Source organism: Ammospiza nelsoni, chromosome 22 (assembly GCF_027579445.1).
Source record: "Ammospiza nelsoni isolate bAmmNel1 chromosome 22, bAmmNel1.pri, whole genome shotgun sequence".
NCBI classification, from domain to species: domain Eukaryota; kingdom Metazoa; phylum Chordata; class Aves; order Passeriformes; family Passerellidae; genus Ammospiza; species Ammospiza nelsoni.
In genome coordinates this window covers 5,166,025-5,187,346 of record NC_080654.1, presented here as the reverse complement: position 1 = coordinate 5,187,346, position 21,322 = coordinate 5,166,025, and the positions used below count along the sequence as shown (strand labels likewise).

General features: G+C 46.2%; 1 protein-coding gene across 1 annotated transcript; it reads right to left on the bottom strand.

Moving 5' to 3' along the window:
- Nucleotides 1-450: 450 nt before the first annotated feature.
- On the bottom strand, nucleotides 451-21,317 carry ZMYND12 (zinc finger MYND-type containing 12). The gene is made up of 8 exons (XM_059487629.1): nucleotides 21,205-21,317; nucleotides 18,643-18,784; nucleotides 9,798-9,969; nucleotides 8,374-8,543; nucleotides 5,398-5,520; nucleotides 3,836-3,956; nucleotides 1,953-2,098; nucleotides 451-651 (listed from the first exon to the last, which is right to left on the bottom strand). The coding sequence occupies exons 1-8, from the start codon at nucleotides 21,285-21,287 to the stop codon at nucleotides 532-534; spliced, it is 1,077 nt and encodes a 358-aa protein (XP_059343612.1). The 5' UTR covers nucleotides 21,288-21,317; the 3' UTR covers nucleotides 451-531.
- Nucleotides 21,318-21,322: the final 5 nt, after the last annotated feature.

Sequence of the window (21,322 nt, the reverse complement as noted above, 5' to 3'; positions counted from 1 at the left end):
TGAAGTGGGATAAGCTCTAAACCAGGCTGGTTTTCCAAACCAGGCTGGGATTTTCTGGACATTGGTTTGGAGATGCAGGGAGCTGCAACACTTTGTCAAACCCAACCAACTCCACCACCCCGGCCCTTCCCTGAGTCCCTCTCTATCCCTCCATGGGCTCTCCCTCACCAAACTGGCCAGCAAAGGCAGGAATCCAGTAAGAAACACACCTGAGCAGGTCTTGGCTCCTGGACAGCCACCATGAGGCTGTGAGAGGCTGTTTGCTCACTCCCAACCTGGCCAATAAATGATTTATTCAGTATGTTTGTGGTGCTTTTGTTTCTCACCCTGCTGCTGTTACTCCCTGAGAGGTTACAGAAGCGGAGCAGCACATGAAGAATAACTCAGACCAAAATGTTTATTTTCCAAACAGCTTAGGACAGCCACAGATGCAGCTGGAAAGAGGCAGCAGCAAGAAGGACCAAGGTGGTGTCCAGGAACCTGGATCAGAGAGAAGCTGGCCAAACAAACTGGGTCTGGCAGAGCCAGTTTTCATGTGGTCTGGGAAAACTGGGCATTAATCAGCTCCAGCAGGTGACCAATGGTTTCTAGAGAGTCTTGCTGGGGCAGCTGCTTGGCCAGGTCGAAGGCTTTCATCCCCAGCTCCTGGGCCTGGAATGGGACAGAGAAACGCCCAGGCATGGTCAGGAACCTGGATTTTCTCATGGGAGAGTTAAATACCTGCTGAGGCTCAGCCTGGAGCAGATCCAGGCTCTCTTTCCGAGGTGACCTGCACAAGCTGCTTTACAGGAGAGCCTAAAGCTGCCAGCAGATCCCATATTTAGGATCCAGTGGTGCAGACAGAAGATTACTGACCCCAGCCCCCCGTGCTGGGCATCACCTCCTGTCTAACACAGCTCCTCTGAACAATCCCGAAGCCATTTCAGGGAAAAAAACCCCAGCTGTACTGACTCTGAACTAAATCCTTCATTTCTCTTGATAAGGAACAAAATAATTTCCCTTGCTAGCTCTTCTAGGGGTTAGAAACTCTCACAATTATAAAGCTTTGTCTTTTTCATTTTTCAAATAAATTAAAATTTGTTTGTGTGTCCCAAACACAAGTTTCATTGTATTATATAAAGCCAAGTTGTGGCTTCTATAATACAATGAAGAGACCATTAATATTTCATTACAGTATTGTTCAACACCTGTATTTTCACTCCTCAATACCCAGGCTGAAGAAATTCAGGGTTTTGAGCTCTGATCCCAAACACAAGGACTTGATTTCCAGATGGTATCTGCTCAGCACATCCTCAAAATCAATTCTTGGTAAATTAGAAATTACTGATCATGTGAATTTTTAAGCCATAAAGACACAGGAATGCAGATTCCAAACTGGAATTACAGACCCCAGTAGACTGAACCTTGAACTCAGAAGAGTCTGGCTCAAGGACAGGTCTGTGAACCCCAGGTCTTGCTCTGTGTAACCCTTGAGCTCAGATCTAAAGGCAGCTACTGCCAAGATAGTCCAGATAAAGGAAGAACCCAGAAAATGTGGATAACTGCAGGATCCACTGGCCTGGCAGGGACCAAACCTCATCCCCCAGGATTGTCAGCCTTTACAGAGTGCAGGTCACAGAGTCATGGAATAGTTTGACTAGTAAAGGACCTTAAAGCTGATCTCAGACCCCATGGCAGGGACATCTACAAGCCCCATCCAGCCTGGCCTTGGGTACTGCCAGGGATCCAGGGGCAGCCCCAGCTGCTCTGGGCACCCTGTGCCAGGGCCTGCCCACCCTCACAGGCAAGGATTTATCCCAATATCCCGCCCCAGCCCTTGGTTTGAGCACTTGAGGCACTTTGCTCTTGCTCACCAGCGCCGTGGGCTCAGGAGAAGCACCAAGGAACAAGAGGACCAGGATGGCCCCGGAGCAGCTGGCCAATTCTCCTGAACCCTTTCAGACCCAACCTACCTTGGCATAGTCCTGGCCCAGGTAGTGGATGATGGCCAGGGAGTGCAGGATTTGGGTCGTTTCCCCCAGGTGCTGCAGGGGTCCCTGCTCCCGCAGCTCCAGCAGCGCGCTCAGCATCCGCGCTCCCCTCTCGCGCTGCGCCTCGGCTGCAGGGACAGAAACGCTCCTGAGGGTGCATTTGTGCAAGGGAATAGCTCCAAAACTGCCCAAGGGGCTCTTCTGGACAGCAAAGCATTTCTACTACAAATGTCAGCGTGGTCTGAGGGTGGGCAGGCCCTGGCACAGGTGCCCAGAGCAGCTGTGGCTGCTCCATCCCTGGAGGTGTCCAAGGCCAGGTTGGGCAGGGCTTGGAGAAACCTGGGATAGGGGAAGGTGTCCCTGCCATGGCAGGGGTGGGATTAGGTGAACTTCAAGGTCCTTCCCATCCAAACCAGTGTGGGTGTCTGTGATCCCAGCTTCATGCAATTCCATGTCCATGAACAGGACTCCTTCCATCCAGTCAGTGCTTGTGGGTGCCATGGGACAGAGAGAGAGGAACATCAAGCATTTCTCACAGCAGCTTGGGAGAATTTTTAGGGGCTAAAAAGATGTAATAACTTGTTGACTATAAACAATTTGCAGGTACTGTTTTTCTACTTTATTTTTCTGTCCCTCTCAAGGACAGTGTGTGAGAAAGATCTTTCTGTTAGTTAGCCAATAGAATAGAATCTATTGTCCCACTCTATAAAAACCTTGTGGTTCTTTTGAATAAATCCTTCTTTGCCTTTGCTACCATCCTGCCTCTCACCTGTTCCTGCCCTGACCACAGTGCACAAGTGACAAGTGCTTGTGTTGTGCCTTCAGGCAGGATGTGGAGCCACAACAGCTGAGGAAAAGAACTGTTTTTCTACTCCTGTCACACCAAAGATGGTCTTCTGTAGCTCTGCCTTAGTGCTCTTCCTACTCTGGGAACTCCTGATGGAGGAGGTGCCAGGATAATGGGATTTTCAGAAATGTTTCTCTTAAAATCACAGAACCCCAGACTGCTTTGGTTTGGAAGGGATCTTAAAGACATCTCATTCCAATCCGTGGCCATGGGCAGAACACCTTCCACTAGACCAGGTTGCTCCAAACCCTGTCCAACCTGACCTTGAACATTTCAGGGAGAGAAATTTTTATTGCCTTTCCTGAATCAGCACAGATGGTAGAAAGGAGCCAAGAACCAGAGTCTGGTCTGGTTTCAGGGAAGCCTGAGGTTGTCCCAGGGGCACACTGATGCTTTCTGCACCTTCATGTGCCAGTGAGAGACTCCCCAGCCTTTCTCCCAAGAGTGCTCTCCTGATTAATACACCCAATTATCTGTACAGGCTATTCCATCATGAACTGCTGCTCCCACACCTAAGTGAGCTGAGCTGTCACATCCATTATTAAAGGGAGACTGAGGAGCTGCAGAGAAATGAGAATGTTTGAGTATCAAATTCCACCCGGGGAGGTTTACTTGCAATATTAGGAAGAATTTTTTTTCATGGAAGGGCAGGTAAAGCATTGGAACCATGCCTAGGGAGATGGTGGAGTCCCCATGCCTGGAAGTGTTCAGGAAGCAAATGGACATGGCATTTGGGATGTGGGTTAGTGGGGAACAGGACAGTGCTGGAGGATTGGCTGGACTTGATGATTTTAAAGTGATGATTCCACGGGTCCACGAATCAAATTTTGCTTTGCTCCAGTCAGCGCCAAGGGAGCCGTGAAACAGAGAATGCAAAGCTTGGATTCCATGGAACACACTTATTCCTCAAGAACTGGCATTGCCATTCAACCCAGCCTCTGGAATACCACGATCTGTAGGGTGCAGGGACTCTTTAACCCCCATTTCCCAAAGGTTTAGGAGCAATATCAGCTCTTACTGGTGCCTTCCTCGGTGCCTTCCTCCTCCTCGGAGAAGGGCGACGCCTCTGCCTGCGCCTGCAGCGCTCGCTGGTGCCCGTGCAGGGAGCTCAGCAGCCAGGCATGCCACAGGCTGCTCACCTGGCAGGAAACACGGCAATTATTGCACTCCTGTGGATCCCTGGCATTCCCTTGCTCTCCAAACAATGCCCCTGCACGGCCCGTGCCCTGCGGGTCACTGAGCTGCATGTCCCCAGAGGGATCGTCCTGCTCCGCTCCCACACGGCCCAGCTGGGATCCTGTCACACACATCTCTTGTGGAAAATCCTTTCCTTGGGATTTGTCCTCCTGAGAAGCTGAGAGGCCTCAGGAACAAAATGTAAACATTGGTTATCTGCTGCTGTGGAATGCAACAGGTACATCTGGGATTGGTCTCATGTGGTTGTTTCTAATTAATGGCCAATCACAGTCAGCTGGCTCAGACAGAGAGTCCGAGCCACAAACCTTTGTTATCATTCTTTCTTTTTCTATTCTTAGCCAGCCTTCTGATGAAATCCTTTCTTCTATTCTTTTAGCATAGTTTTAATATAATATATATCATAAAGTAATAAATCAGCCTTCTGAAACATGGAGTGAGATCCTCATCTCTTCCCCCATCCTCAGGCCTCTGTGAGCACCATCACAGGATCCCTCCCTTCTCCAGCTGATTTTCACCCAACCTCAACAAATCTAAACAAAATCTTCACCAAAAGCTCATGGAGTTGAAATTTAGGACAGGAATTTGCAGCTCCCAGCACCTTATTTCCATAAAAATTGACTTAAACAAATAAAAGTTCATTTTTTTCAGTTATTAAATCAATTAGATAATTATTACTTTCCTTGCTTGATCAATCCATTCGGAAAATCTTTTATCGGCGTGGAATTGACAGGAATTTTACAGGAAATTTAGTAGCAAAGCTGTTTTTTAACAAGGTTTGGCTGCCCAAACTGAAGAATTTTGAACTGATTATATGAATAATATCTCATCGTTTTAACTCAGATAATTATTTATTTTATTGTTATTTATATATTATTTATATATTATTATAGAATATATATTATTATTTATATTCATATTATGAATATTATTATCTACATAATAATATTATATCTATATTAATATAATATATTGATATTAATTATATATTATATTATATTATATTATATTATATTATGTAATATTATAATATTATAATATTATAATAATATAATATAATATAATATAATATAATATAATATAATATAATATAATATAATATAATATAATATAATATAATATAATATAATATAATATTATATTATATTATATTATATTATATTATATTATATTATATTATATTAATTATTATTATTATTGGTTTTTATTTTTATTTCTGTTTTTCATTAACTCAGATAATTATTTAGTTTCTGGGACTGATTCTAAAAGGCAACACTGACACTTGATATGGTCATCATCCCATTGAAAGGAAATGGAAAAAAACTTTGGAAAGAGCATCAAAAAAAGCCTAGAAAAACCCAGAGGATGATTTTTGCTTCAACCAACCTCAGTATAGAGTGAGTTTGCTGCATCCATTTTATTCTGGTGGAAGAAAATATTGGCCATGTGGAAATATCCTCCAGAGACCTCAATAGAATTTAGTCCAAACTCAGCAGTTGCCAGGTAAACCTGAAATAAATATTAAATAAATAAATATAAGCCCCAGAAGGTTCATGTTCATGTCAAACCTGGTTAGTTTTTCATTGTGGATTAATATTGCAAATGCTGGGGGGTTTTTAATGTGTAAATTATACCTGACAGTGATTGGAAAATGTGACATTTAAAAGCTGTTTTTTGGGGGTTATGTACAGGAATGAGGTGCTAAAATCTCTGTTTGGGGGTTATCCATAGAAATGAGGTATTAAGCTGTATTTTGGGGGTTTTGTAAAGGAATAAGGTATAAACCTCTATTTTGTGGTAATTCATGGGAATATGAGGTACTAAAGAATTGTATTTTGGGGGTTATCCATAGGCATATACCCAGTTCACAGAGTTTATCCCTAGGAACATAGAAAAAGCTGTATTTTGGGGGTTTTGTAAAGGAATAAGATATAAATCTCTATTTTGTGGTAATTCATGGGAATATGAGGTACTAAAGAATTGTATTTTGCGGGTTATCCATACATCCATAGGAATATACCCAGTTCACAGAGTTTATCCATAGGAACCTACTCAAAATCTGTATTGTGGGGTTATGTAAAGGAATAAGGTAAAAAAACTCTGTATTTTGTGGTAATTCATGGGAATGAGGTACTAAAGAATTGCATTTTGGGGGTTATCCATAGGAATACATCGAGTTCACAGAGTTTATCCATAGGAACCTACTCAAAATCTGTATTGTGGGGTTATGTAAAGGAATAAGGTAAAAAAACTCTGTATTTTGTGGTAATTCATGGGAATGAGGTACTAAAGAATTGCATTTTGGGGGTTATCCATAGGAATACATCGAGTTCACAGAGTTTATCCATAGGAACCTACTCAAAATCTGTATTGTGGGGTTATGTAAAGGAATAAGGTAAAAAAACTCTGTATTTTGTGGTAATTCATGGGAATGAGGTACTAAAGAATTGCATTTTGGGGGTTATCCATAGGAATACATCGAGTTCACAGAGTTTATCCATAGGAACCTACTCAAAATCTGTATTGTGGGGTTATGTAAAGGAATAAGGTAAAAAAACTCTGTATTTTGTGGTAATTCATGGGAATGAGGTACTAAAGAATTGCATTTTGGGGGTTATCCATAGGAATACATCGAGTTCACAGAGTTTATCCATAGGAACCTACTCAAAATCTGTATTGTGGGGTTATGTAAAGGAATAAGGTAAAAAAACTCTGTATTTTGTGGTAATTCATGGGAATGAGGTACTAAAGAATTGCATTTTGGGGGTTATCCATAGGAATACATCGAGTTCACAGAGTTTATCCATAGGAACCTACTCAAAATCTGTATTTTGGGGCTTGATCCATGGGAATGCAACACCCTAAACCCTCCCTGGCTGGGGCAGAGGCACCTCTTGGTTCATTCTCTGAAGTCCAGGGCAGGTTTCCCACCTGTCCCCCTGTCCCTGTGCCCCCTGTCCATCTGTCCCCCCTCTCCCAGCCCCCAGGCAGTCCTGCTCTCCCCCAGAGGAGCAGTGGGAAGGCAGAGCAGCATTCCAGCTATTCTGAGCTCCTGGGTGACTCTCAGCAGATCCCAGACATGCAGCCAAGGTCCAGGCAGGTCCTGAACTTGCTGAGAGCTAAAAACTTCTTACCTGGTGCCCTTGCAGGCACTACATTTAGGGAATTAAAAAAAGAAAGAAAAAAAAAAAAAAAAAAAGGGAGGGGAGGAGGATTTTGGAAGTCTCCAAAGAGTCTTAGGAGATTCCTTTGTGGGATTCTCAAATGCCCAAAGGGTTTTTAGACCAAGCAGAGACATGGTTGTGTGTTATAATAGAAAGGGTCTGACTCTTCTCCCTTTATGTCATCATTTACACCCACACAAAGCCACTATCAAATTCCACAGGAGTGGGGATACATCACTCAGCACTGGATCACTGGATAAATTTAGTCCACATGGGACAGAAATAGGAGGTGGAGAAGTTCATCTGGCTTTGGAGGATCAAATGACAGGCAAAGCATCCACAGGAACACAGGTGGCAATGACCAATTCCAAACAGTTTTGGTGGAATTTGAGAAAATGTCATTGAATCAATACTGAAATAGAGAAATAAGGCATTAATTAAATAATGGGTGACAGAGCTGGGAAATTATTGAGGGAAATAACAGCCAAAATTTAAAATATCTGTGGAATAAAGGCAGCTCCATCAGCTTGGGGCAGGAATGTCTGGGCATCTCTGCACTGAAATGAAGCTGATGGAGAAATTTATAGGGAGAAGCCATAGAGACAAGGAATGTGAGGAACATATGAGGAGTGTCTGAGGGGGCTCAGCCGGGAGCAAAGGAGGCTCAGGGGGGCCCTTATGGCTCTGCACAGCTCCTGACAGGAGGGGACAGCTGAGGGGTCAGGCTCTGCTCCCAGGGAACAGGGACAGGAGGAGAGGGAACGGGATCAGAATGAGCCAGGGGAGATTCAGACTGGATATTGGGAAAAATCCTTCATGGGAAGGGTGTTCAAGGATTGGAACAGGCTGCACAGGGCAGTGGTGGAATCACCATCCCTGGAGGTGCTCAAAAAATGAGACATGGGTTTGTGGTGGAGCTGGCACTGCTGGGAAATGATCAGAACTTGATGATCATGGAGGGCTTTTCCAGCCCTGGTGATTCCATGATTCTCTGTCACTTCACAGCAAACTGGCAAAACACATCTTCAGCTCCACAGGTGTCTCAGATCTATCCAGTGTTGGTGTCTGTGGTGTGAACCCTCTCACAATCCCAAATCTGCCTGTTGCCATTTCCACACTGATGTGGGAGGAGAGAGGGAATTAAAATGGAAGGAATTAAAATGGAATAATGCTTGCTCCTGTGTTCCAAGGGACTTACATCATTGGCCAGGTGATACAGAGCCTGGTCCATGTTTCCTTCAGCAATAGAGAAAAGCCCCAGCCCTTGGTGTAGCTTAGACTGGAGAGCAGCACTGCAGTCTGGGCTTTGGAGCATGATCCACTGGGCTTGGGAGAGGTATTTGGCTGCCTGTCGGGGACGGCCAGCACCTGGAATGACATGGAGGGATAATCAGGGGAATAAGGAAGGTAAAGGAGCATTTTTTCATCTGGAGAATGCTACTGGCTGTCCTGGGGTAGCTTGATATGGAGATGCATTTTGGGGATTCCCCACTTCTTTCCCAAGTGCTTCTGAGTTACCCTGGTAACTCATTTACAGACAGGTGAATGTGTAGAGAGCTCCAAAAGGAGCCAGAAAACACAGAATTCCAGACTGATTTGGATTGAAGGGGACCTTCAGGGTCATCTAGTACCACCCCCTACCATGGGCAGGGATACCTTCCTCTATCCCAGGTTGCTCCAAGCCCCATCCAACCTGGCCTTGGACACTTCCAGGGATGAGGCAGCCACAGCTTCTCTGGAGAAACTGTGCCAGGGCCTCTTCACTCTCACAGGGAAGGATTTCTTCCCAATATCCCATCCCAATGTCTGCCCTCTTGTCCTGGCACTCCATCCCTTGTCCCAATTCCCTCTCCAACTCTCTTGGAGCCGCTTTAGGCACTGGAAGGGGCTCTGAGGTTTCCCTGGAGCCTTCTCCAGGTGTGCACCCCCAGCTCTCCGAGCCTGGCTCCATGTCAGAGGCTACACTGCTCACAATCCCTCTGGAACACGTGTCCTGAACAGGTTCACTGCAGGCAGGCACTGCTGTCTCTCACTCTATCACACTGGAATTACTCACTGGGTTTTTTCTCCCTGCTCTCACCACAGCCCTGAGTCAGCCCCGCTGTGCCAGCAGAGCATTGTGTGAGCTCCTGGAATGGCAGTGATTTACAGGCAGAGCAGCTCCCATGCCCTTATTTGCCACGTTTTCCAAAGCAAACAATGAGAAAAAGCCCTGCTCAGGCAGAGCAAGATTTGAGAATGAACCGGGAGTTCTTTGGGCGCAATGGCCTCTGAAATGTTTGCTGAGATAAGAGCACAACTAAGCACCCTGTGGAATTTAACGCTTTGTGGAGTCATCTGAGGCTGTGGAGGTAAATAATAGAATTTCATACAGCTTCTCCTGTGGGAATTGGTGGAGAGGGAGAAAACATTTCATTTGATTTCATCGATTTCCTGAGTGCTGAGTACGGGAAAGGGGTGTGAGGGGTGTGTGTGTGTGTGTGACAGCTCACGTCTCTGCAATGCCCTTGAGGCACAGCAGGGCCCACAAGTGCTCCTGCCCAGATAAATGGCAAAAGGAAAGCAGAAACCTGAGCCGGGAGGCCTTGTCCTTGCCAGCATTCCCGTGTTGACAATGCTCACCCGTGCAGGCCTCAGCCAGGAGCAGATAGATGGGCAGGAGGCGCAGGGAGGCCGGGCCCAGCAGGCGGGAGCTGGAGCGCAGGGCCTGCAGGGCCGCAGGGATGGCTTCCAGGGGCTGCCCTGCCCACACAAAGCACTGTGCCCTGCTCATGGCCACGGCAACCAGGGACTCCTGAGGGGAAAAACGGGGAGAAAGAAATCACAGAATCCTGTAAGAGCCGAAATGAGGGGTGAAGGGACTCCAGGGGCTGTGCTCAGTGCCACCGTAATCAGGGACTCCTGAGGGGAAAAACAGGGAAAAGAAATGACAGAATCCTGTAAGAGACTAAATGAGGGATGTGGGACTCCAGGGGTTGTGCTCAGCGCCACCACAATCAGGGACTCCTGCAGGGAAACACAGCAGGGCCACGGTGAGAAAAAACAGGGAAAAGAAATCACAGAACCCTGTAAGAACTGAAATGAGAGGTGCAGGACTCCAGGTGGCTCTCCAAAATGCAGTTACAGCAGTCCAGGGTTGTGGGTGACAGAGCCTGTGCCTACAGCTGTCAGCTCCAGCTGCCGGCCTGGAGACCCGCATCCCTCATTTAGGCTCTTACTGATGGTGCCCCACGTTGAGCACCACTGAAAGAGCCTAAATGAGAGATGTGAGACTCCAGGCAGCTCTCCAAAATGCAGTTACAGCAGTCCAGGGTTCTGGGTGACAGAGGCTGTGCCTACAGCTGTCAGCTCCAGCTGCAGGCGGGTCTGGAGACCCACGTCCCTCATTCAGGTTCTTATTAATCTCTCTTACTATTGGCACCCCACGTTGGGCGCCACTGTAAGAGCCTAAATGAGGGATATGGGACTCCAGGCAGCTCTCCAAAATGCAGTTTATTGTATATCCAAGAGTTACAGCAGCCCAGGGTCATGGATGACAGATCTGTGCCCACAGCTGTCAGCTCCAGCTGCAGACAGGCCTGGAGACCCCTTGGTTTTGGTCACAATGCATTATATACTTTTCTTTTGGTTACAATGCATTATACACTTTTCTTTGCTGAGCATCTTAATAGAGTAGAACCAATCTGTACCTTAACTTTTATCTATAGCCCATCATAACTACTATAATTACCATATTCATGTTACTGTTCTCCAATCACTAAAAGTTAGTACATTGCAGTTTAAGCTAGAAGTTGTTATTCCGTTTTCTTGCAGTGGAAAATTCTGAGACCTTTTTTCTACTTGCAACTTTGCTGACTTGTTTGCCTGTGCTGTCTTCCTGCTTGGTAAAACCATCTTTTTGTTTGAGGTGGGTTTATCCTTTGCTCTAAGTCATAAAAACCCTTTCTAACTAACACACTCTTTGCCTCCTTGGTTATCCAGTAAGACTGGCTCAGCAATTCTTTTTTCTATATCAAAACTTGCTTCCATCTCTATTCCTTCATCAGACTCTACAATCCTTCTGCTAAGGACACATATCTGTGAGACTTTCTTGTCAAATTTTCATCCTTCCCAACAGAACCCCACAATGGTTTGGGTTGGAGAGACCCTAAAGCCCATCTCATCACATCCCCTGCCATGGGACACTTTCCACTAGACCAGGTGTGTCACAGACATATTTTCTGAAAAATCCTTTTGCCAGCATCTTTTCTCCTGAGAAGATGAAAAGCTTCAGCTTCTCCATATTTTGCAGCTATGGAATGTGATTTGGAGAATTGTTTACCCAGCATGTGAAATTGGTTTTACTTGATGACCAATGACAGCCACCTATGTCATGGCTGCACAAGATTTTATCATCATTCCTTTCTAAGCCTTCTGATGAAATCTTTTCTTCTATTCTTTTAGCAGAGCTTTAATATACCATTTTCTTTTAATATAATATATATCTTAAAATAATAAATCAGCCTTCTGAAACATGGAGTCAAGCTTCTTATCTCTTCCCTCGTGCTGGGACCCCTGCAAACACCCCCACATCGTGGTTACAGATGCACAGGCTCTTTTTAAAATTGGGTTTTCAAATTAAAAAGCAGCAATTGTAATGTAGTTTGTGGCTGTAATTAATAGACAGACATTAAAGCTGTCATATTAGAAGGTATTAGAGTCTGGCTCCATTCCTGCTCTGAGCAGGAACAGCTTTGGTCATGTGGTGTCTTCCTGGATGAAGAATCCTTTACGCCTCCTGACAAGGTCTCACAAGGCTGCAGCAATAAAAGCTGTGAAGCACAGAAAATGATCATCACAAGACCAGAAAGGAGATTAGAGCCAGGGGCCTCTGGTGTGACTCAGAGCCAGCCAAGCCCCGTGCTGCCAGCCTGGCACAGCTCCAGCTGCTGGAGAGAGCTCCTCACAGGGAACTGCAGCTTCATCCCACCCTCTCCTGGCTGCTCCCAGACTGGGATTTGGTGTGCAGAGCCTGAAAACTAGTGAAAATCAGAATGTGTTACACTTAGTAAATCCATCCCCAGCTGGGGATGCTGTAGTGTTTGGGTTTGTCAGAATCCAAAACTTATCCTGTACTTATCCATGGGAGTGAGGAGAGAGCTCCTCACAGGGAACTGCAGCTTCATCCCACCCTCTCATGGCTCTCTTGGACTGGGATTTGGTGTGCAGAGTTTGAAAACTGGTCAGAATCAGAATGTGTTACACTCAGCAAATCCATCCCCAGCTGGGGATGCTGCAGTGTTTGGGTTTGTCAGAATCCAAAATTTATCCTGTACTTATCCATATATCCATGGCACAGTTCCAGCTACTGGAGACATGGCCAGGAAACAAGGAGAGAGCTCCTCACAGGGAACTGCAGCTTCATCCCACCCTCTCCTGGCTGCTCCTGCACTGGGATTTGGTGTGCAGAGTCTGAAAACTGGTCAAAATCAGAATATATTGCCCTTCCTGGCTCTCCTGCACTGGGATTTGGTGTGCAGAGCCTGAAAATTAGTGAAAATCAGAATGTGTTACACTTAGTAAATCCATCCCCAGCTGGGGATGCTGTAGTGTTTGGGTTTGTCAGAATCTAAAACTTATCCAGTACTTATCCATATATCCATGGGAGTAAGGAGAGAGCTCCTCACAGGGAACTGCAGCTTCATCCCACCCTCTCCTGGCTGCTCCCAGACTGGGATTTGGTGTGCAGAGCCTGAAAACTGGTCAGAATCAGAATGTATTGTTCCTGGCTGCTCCTGCACTGGGATTTGGTGTGCAGAGTTTGAAAACTGGTGAAAATCAGAATGTGTTACACTTAGCAAATCCATCCTCAGCTGGGGATGCTGCAGTGTTTGGGTTTGTCAGAATCCAAAACTTATCCTGTACTTATCCATATATCCATGGCACAGTTCCAGCTACTGGAGACATGGCCAGGAAACAAGGAGAGAGCTCCTCACAGGGAACTGCAGCTTCATCCCACCCTTTCCTGGCTGCTCCTGCACTGGGATTTGGTGTGCAGAGTCTGAAAACTGGTCAAAATCAGAATATATTGCCCTTCCTGGCTCTCCTGCACTGGGATTTGGTGTGCAGAGTTTGAAAAGTGGTCAAAATCAGAATGTATTACACTCAACAAATCCATCCCCAGCCAGGGTTGGTGGTGCAGCAGCTCCTGCAGTGTTTGGGTTTGTCAGAATCCATAACTTATCCTGTATTACTCATACCTAGCTGCTCCCTGCCTTTTGCTGCTCCTACCACTCCACACCATTTTCCTCTCCAAGGTTAGCAGCAGCTGATGCAATCCCCAGCTCCACAAACAGATCTCCATCCCAATTCCTGCTCCCTGCCAGGAGCTGTGCATTCTGTGCCCTTACAGGGGTGCCAAGGAAAAAGCACAAGGATCCTTGTAGGATGATAGAATTCCAGAAAGGTTTGGGTTGGGACAGGCCTTAAAGCTCATCTTTTCCACCCCCTACCATGGGAAGGGACAATTCCATAGACCAGGTTGCTCAGAGCCCATCCAGGCACTACTGACACTTCTCCATCAGCTTTTCCCAGCGGTGCTGCAGCAGGAAAGCTGTCTGGGAATCAGTGGTGCTGCTGGAGAGCACAGAACTGCTGGTTCTAGCCTGGTTTTCTCAGTGAGACCCTGAGGAAACACAAGTTCACCCCTTCATCACCCTCTGCCTCCAGCTGGGGCTGAGCTGGGCAGTCTCAGGGCTCCTGGAGGCCAGGCTTGGGCATTCTGCTGAGCTTGAACTGCCTGCAGAGAGGCAGAGTTGTGCCATGGGTGAAGGAGGAACTCCAGGATAGCCTGGGAGAGTTTCCTGGAGATCCTGGCTGAGGTCAAGAGACACCTTTGGGATGAATGAGATCACCAAAGAGCACAGCCCAGAGCAACAGCCCCTGGTGCAGTGAGGAGAGCCAAGAGCCAGAAAACACAGCACCCACTCCTGAGCTACCAGAACATGGAAAGGGCAAAGAGAGGTTTTCCAGAGATGTTCTGGCATCCCTGGAAGTGTCCAAGGGTGGGTTGAACAGGGCTTGGAGCACCCTGGGATAGTGGAAGTGTCCCTGCCCTTGGCAAGGGGCGGAATAAAATGGACTTTAAGGTCTCTCCCATGCCAAACCAGTTTGGGATTCTGAGTGTGTCTAGGGAGCAGGTGGTGCCCAGGAGAAAGCCAGCACAAGCTTGGGACAGCAGCAGCAGGAAAAGCTGGTTATTTCTCAGGCTGCTTTTTCTGTCTGTGCCAGTCTGGTGCAAGCAGCGCAAACCCCAATGCGTGGGCACGGCCCAGATTGGCATCTGGGAGGTGCTGGAGATTGGGATCTTTCTTTTTTTACTCCTTGTCAATGCTATCTTTGCTGCTTCCCATGGCCTGAAACATCTGCAGCGAGGACAAAGCTGGGGGTTGGACCCTGGCACGGCTTCCAGGAGGAGAAGGAGGAGCAGGAGGAGCCCTGGAGCAGTGAATATTTCTACCCACAGCTCCAGGCCTTGGAGCAAGGCTCCCTTTGGCCCTGAAGAGCCCTGGGGGCATAGTTCCCTTTGGCCCTGCCCTGGTTTCCCCCCACCTGGGCTCTCTCCATGGGTGTTGCAATTTGAGGTTTCTCTGAAGATGCCCCCACACAGTTTTTGGGGTTTGAGGGGGCTGAGGACCCCAGCTCTGCTCCAAGTGGGAGCAGAGGGTGGGAACACACTCAGGGCTCAGTGCCACACCCTTTATTCACTCCCAGGCACCAAAATCTACGGTGTGTCTGGAGAAATGGCACCAAAATCTACGGTGTGCCTGAAGAAATGAGGATTTCAGGGAGAGGGAAGGCTCCAGTGAGCTGGAGGAGAGCAGGGCTGGGTCTTTTCCCATGCCCAGGAGCTGTGGGGAGCTGACATCACACAGGCAGGTGAGGCTCATCTCCAAACAGAAACCTGGAGCTCTGCTGGTTTGGAGGTGCTGTCTGCAGGCACCCCCCTGGCTATGTTGACAGAAGCAGATTTCTATCAACAAAGCTTTGGAGCACAGACAAGGAATGAAACTCATAAAAGCTCCTGGCTCCCTGCTCCTTGGACCACAGGGCATTTGGATGTGCCCAGCTTTCCCTGGGTCCTGACTGAGGCTGCAGCTCTGTGTTTGCTAAACAAACACGGGCCAGGAGTGGGTGAAGTGCAGCAGAAATGTTCAAAAAGCAGCAAAACCAAGGCAGGCTTTGGGCAGAAGGTTTTTTCGCTGGTTATCATGAGTCTGCAGAGCTTCTCCTTCGACTCCAAAGGTCTTTTTTGCATAAAATTCCAGACTGGTTTGGGTTGAAGGAAGCCTAAGGCTCATCTTGCAATGGCAGGGACATTTTCCATTATCCCAGGGTGCTCCAAGCCCTGTCCAAGTTGGCCTGGGACACTTCCAGGTATCCAGGAGAAGCCACAAATTCTCTGTGCAACCATTCCAGGGCCTCCCCACCCTCACAGGGAAAAAGTTTTTAAGCACTTTTGTTGGATCTGGAATAGGAATGTGATGCACTAAATCACATCCCCAACACCTCTGAGCCAGCCCAGACCCAACTTGGCTGCTCCAAATCCTGCTGGACACAAAGGAACTTCTCCCTCTTGCAGGTAACTGAGGGATTTCCACCATCTCCAAATCCTGCTGGACAAAAAAGGAACTTTTCCCTCAGGGATTTCCACTGTCTCCTCTATTTGGAGAGAAGGAAAGCAAAGTGTTCCAGCACAGACCAGTCTCAAAACTGACTTCATTTAAACAGGCTGGAGACAAAGGTCAAAGAACAGATGATGTTAAGGGTTGTTAAGGAGCTTATAAATATCTCCACTTCAAAATAACCCCAGAGTCTTCTCTCCCTGCCTTGCCCATTCCCAGCCCCACACTGCTGTTTGCTCACCCAGTGTGAACCCCAATCAAGAGTGACTTTCTCTCCACCAGCCTTCCTGCTGTCTTTCCCCTCACCTAATTAAACCAGCAGATTAACTTCCAGCTAATGAAGGAGCACTTCCCTCAGCTGGCAGCCACGTGGCCTGCTGGAATGTATGGGGATAATTTTAGTTGCAATAAAGTCAGTGATGTAATCAGTGTCAACACCAGTGTTCAATAGCAGGGGAGTTTCTTGGAACAGCTTCAAGCTCTGCTGGATGCAGGATCCTGCCACACCCCCATGACACCCATTTTAACCTTCCTTGCAGGTTTTATAAAGAACAAACTTCAACAGAACCTGGAGTTCAGGAAGTTTTGCTTTTTCCCTTTGGGACACGCTGGCCTGACACACCTTCTGTGGACTTTGCTCAACAGTCTCACCTGGAATTTTCAGCCAGACAGGAGTATGCAAACCAGCCCATGATGTCATTGCCCAGTTCCTGTAAAACCAAAAGGAATCTGATGCCTGAAGCCTGTCACAAGCTCTCACCAAACAGGACTTTTGCCTTTGGACTTCACCTTTCTGGAAGCTCCCAGGAAAGGTGACAGCAATGAGCTGGTCCCCAGAGCTGGGCCAAAAACACATTAGAAATAATAACTCATGTAAAAAAATTCATGAAATAATAATTCATGTAAAATTCGTGAAATAATAATTCATGTAAGATTCATGAAATAATAATTCAAGTAAAAATTAATGAAATAATAATTCATGTAAAATTCGTGAAATAATAATTCAAGTAAAAAATTAATGAAATAATAATTCATGTAAAATTCGTGAAATCATAATTCATGAAAAATTCGTGAAATAATAATTCATGTAAAATTCATGAAAAAATAATTCATGAAAAATTCGTGAAATAATAATTCATGTAAAATTTGTAAAATAGTTAATGTAAAAATTCATGAAATAATAATTCATGTAAAATTCGTGAAATAATTCATGCAAAATTTGTGAAATAACAATTAATGTAAAAATTCGTGAAATACTAATTCATGTAAAATTCGTGAAATAATAATTCATGCAAAAAAAATCATGAAATAATAATTCATATAAAATTCAAAAGATTAGGGATGTTCTCCTCAGTGGCACCACTGGATTGTCCCAAATCCACTTTGTGCTGCCCTATTATCCTGTGCTTGGGAGTTTTCTTATAGAGGGAAAATTTATTTCCACAGGGAGGATTTTCAGGAGCAGATGCTCCTGGGTGGGTTATTTAACAACAGCGTGGAACAGCAGCTCCTGCACTCCATAAACACAAACAGAAGGAGATGAAAACCACTGGGGCTGGAAAGGAGCTGCACATCTGCAGCTCCCTGAGGCCTGGAGGAGAAAAAAGGCTGCATTTAGTGGGAAAGGGTGTTCTAAGCTGGTTAGGAAAACAAAGGGAGGGGATTTGGCTTCTTTACTCTAGAAAAGGGGAGACCCTCCCATCAAACAGCCTGGAGGAAGAAATCTCAGCTGGATCTCAGAATAAGGGGTGATGGAGCAACCCCTGGCAAGGTGGGAAATCCAGGATTGCTGCTGCCCCAGGAAGATCAGGACATGAAATAAACACTGTGGAAAAGGCTGGAGGCTCAGGAATTGTTGTGTTTGTAGGGATTCCTCCTTTGTGGCAGGGAGGAATGATGGATCTGACTCCATGTTCTCAGAAGGCATATTATATTATATTACATTATATTATAGAATGATATACTAACTATACTAAAGAATACAGAAAGGATACAGACAGAAGCTTAAAAAGATAATAATGAAAACTCGTGATTCTTTCCAGAGTCCCAACACAGCTTGGACCTGATTGACCAAAGAGTGAAAACAACTCACAGCAGAATCCAATGGAACAATCACCTGTGGGTGAACAATCTCCAAACACATTCCAAAGCAGCAAAACACAGGAGAAGCAAATGAGATAAGAATTGTTTTCATTTTTCTCTGAGGCTTCCCAGGAGAAAAACCCTGGGGGAAGGGATTTTTCCAGAGAATGTGAATACCACGGCGAATGACAGAGAGGATGCTCCCACTCCCCTTATTTTCGAGGTTTTGTTTAAAAAAACAACCCCCAAACCTCTGCAACCAAGGCCCAAATCAACCAAGGAGGTGCCATCCTCATCCAGAGGGAGGAATTCTAAAAGATCCTGTGAAGGCAAAAGTCTTGCTTGGTTTTAGGCAAGAAACTCCTTTCTGGGCAAAAGTCTTGCTTGGTTTTAGGCAAGAAACTCCTTTCTGGGCAAAAGTCTTGCTTGGTTTTAGGCAAGAAACTCCTTTCTGGGCAAAAGTCTTGCTTGGTTTTAGGCAAGAAACTCCTTTCTGGGCAAAAGTCTTGCTTGGTTTTAGGCAAGAAACTCCTTTCTGTTTTACAGGGATTGGGCAGTGACAGCCCAAGGCTGCTTTGGACACTCCAGGGTGGCTGAAAATTCCAGGTGAGCCCATGAAAATTCCATGGTGTGTCCCACTGTGGACAGCCAGGGTGGGGAGAGGAGCTGGGATTCCATCCCTGGGAGCACTTTGGAGCTGTGCTGGTTCCTCCTGCACCCACCTGCTTCCTCAGCAGTTCCTCCTTGCCTTCTTTTCTGTCCTTTGCAGAATGGAAACAGCGCTGGGGCTTGAGCACTGGGCTGAGCAGGTGGCAGATTTTGCTGTGGACGCTGTTCCAGTCAGTTTTCTGGTGGGAGACATCACTGGCAAAAGGAGGGGAGAAAGACACTGGTATTTGCTGGCATTTTATCTAAAGTGAGATTATTCCCTGCTGTCTTCCAGGATTTCTCCACTCAGAGCCCCTGAGCTGCCTGCAGGGTACCCAAAACATGATATTCCCAAATTTCTCAATTTCACAGCTCCCTCCTGCCCCATCCACACAGCTCCCTGTGCTAAAATCCCAATAATGATAATCCCAATTTCACAGCTCCCTCCTGCCCCATACCCACAGCCCCCTGTGCTAAAATCCCAATGATGATATTCCCAAATTTCTCCATTTCACAGCTCCCTCCTGCCCCATACCCACAGCTCCCTGTGCTAAAATCCCAATGATGATATTCCCAAATTTCTCAATTTCACAGCTCCCTCCTGCCCCATCCCCACAGCTCTCTGTGCTAAAATCCCAATGATGATATTCCCAAATTTCTCCATTTCACAGCTCCCTCCTGCCCCATCCCCACAGTTCCCTGTGCTAAAATCCCAATGATGATATTCTCAAATTTCTCAATTTCACAGCTCCCTCCTGCCCCATCCCCACAGTTTTCTGTGCTAAAATCCTTATTTAAATCACTCCCTGAACTCCTGATCCAGCTCAGTTTGAACAAATCCAACACTGGAAAATCAAACCAAGCCACCCTTGTGGGAACTGCCTGAGCTCCAGGCTCTCTCCAGGCTCCATCCTGGCTCTGTGGAGGATGCTGAGCCCATCCCTGCCTCCTGAGCCTTGCCCCACAGCTCATCCCTGTGTCTGTGTGTCCCAGGGACAATCCCTGCCTCTTCCTTGTGTCCCACACCACACTCCAGGCTTTATCCCTGCTTCTCTCTCCTGTTCCTGCCTCCTACATTTCATCCTGAGCCTTGTCCACGTGTCCCAAGCCTCCTCCTGTGGCTGTTCCTGCTTCCTGGGCCTCACCCTTGGTTTATTAAAAATGTGGATATTGATCTAGATTACTGATATCCAACTGAGAGGGACAAAAATTCTCTGACAGTTTAAAGTTAGGAGGTGCGTGTTTATTGTGGGATGGCTCCCAAACACACACCCCAATTTACAGGTGGTTACAGAGTCCTTTTATCTATACAGGTATTGAATACCCAAAATACATATTCATGACTTTGGTACATCCCATTCCCCATATGGATATTGATCTGGTACCAATATCCAAATATGACAGACAAAAACTCTCTAAGAGTTTAAAGTTAAAAAGTGTTTGTTTATTGCAGGATAATTCCCAAATACACACTGCAATTTACAGGTGATTACAGAGCCCTTTTATCCATACAAGTATTGAACACCCAAAATACATATTCATGACTTTTACATCCCATTCCCAATATGGATATTGATCTAGAACCGATATCCAAAAATTCTCTAACAGTTTAAAGTTAGAAAGGGAATGTTTATTGCAGGATAATTCCCAAATACACACTGCAATTTACAGGTGATTACAGAGTCCTTTTATCCATACAGGTATTCATTTAAAGGTGATTACAAAGTTCTTTTATCTGTACAAATACTGAATACCCAAAATACAAATGCATATTCATAACTTTGGTACATCCCATTCCTCACTTCGTTAAGTAATTAGTTCAAAAGCTATTAAGCATGGTAATTAGTTCAAAAGCTAATTATGCATGAGTAGTTTGTTCCTTGAAATGGGTCGGTGGTCCCTTTCATGGGGAGGGGTCCCAAAATGAGGAAGTAAATGAAGTCATCCTCCTTCTGACCTTTCTACCTTTTCAATGCAAATATGACAAATGAAACCTTGGTAGAACTCCCATTCCTGTCCTCAATTGGTTTCAGAGCAGAGGAGGCCACAATTGTCTTATGTTCCTAAAAACAATTGTTCCTAAAAGCTATTTATCAGTTTCTATAATGAAGAATCATTATACACACAGCTAACCAAACATTATGTTGACAAGCAATCAATTATTAGTTAATTACTAACTCTTAACTTCATCAAGGCCTACCCATTTATTTTGATTAACTCCAATAAAGCTTATCTCTAACTAAAAACCTCAGCTCCTGTAAAATCTCTAAATTCCTTAGAGTTGATGCCTCACCCTGGCCCTTCTTCCCATGCCCTGCGCTTTGTGTCCTGAGCTTTTTGTGCCTCTCGTCCTGTCCTGAGTCTGTCCCTGCATTATCCTGAATGCCAATCCTCATCCCAAGCGTTCTGCTGTGCCTCGGGCTCTCCCTGGAGGAATCCCTGCCTCTTCCTTCCTGACCCTCATGCTGAATCTTCATCCCAACCTTGCTGCCTGTGCCTCAGCCCCACCCTGGAGCCAATCCCTGCCTCCTCCTTCCTGGCCCTCATGCTGAATCCTCATCCCAACCTTTCCAGGCTCTCCCCGGAGCCAATCCCTGCCTCCTCCTGCCCTGTCCCTGTCCCCCGGGCAGTCTCACCAGTAGTAGGTGAGGCGGCAGCCGGGGCAGCGCAGCGGCGCCCCTCGGGCCCCGCACAGTTCGCAGCGCGGCGGCTCCGCCATGCCGGCCCTGAACCCTCAGAGCGTCCTCGGTTGCC

Bases quoted from the DNA above. Each gene is read 5' to 3' on its own strand.
- ZMYND12 (XM_059487629.1), bottom strand. From the start codon at position 21,287: ATGGCGGAGCCGCCGCGCTGCGAACTGTGCGGGGCCCGAGGGGCGCCG. The intron at 9,970-18,642 runs GTGGGTGCAGGA...TTTTCCCCTCAG, and splicing joins AGGAACTGCTGAGGAAGCAG to GAGTCCCTGGTTGCCGTGGC. The intron at 652-1,952 runs GTAGGTTGGGTC...GTCCCATTCCAG, and splicing joins TGGGCCAGGACTATGCCAAG to GCCCAGGAGCTGGGGATGAA.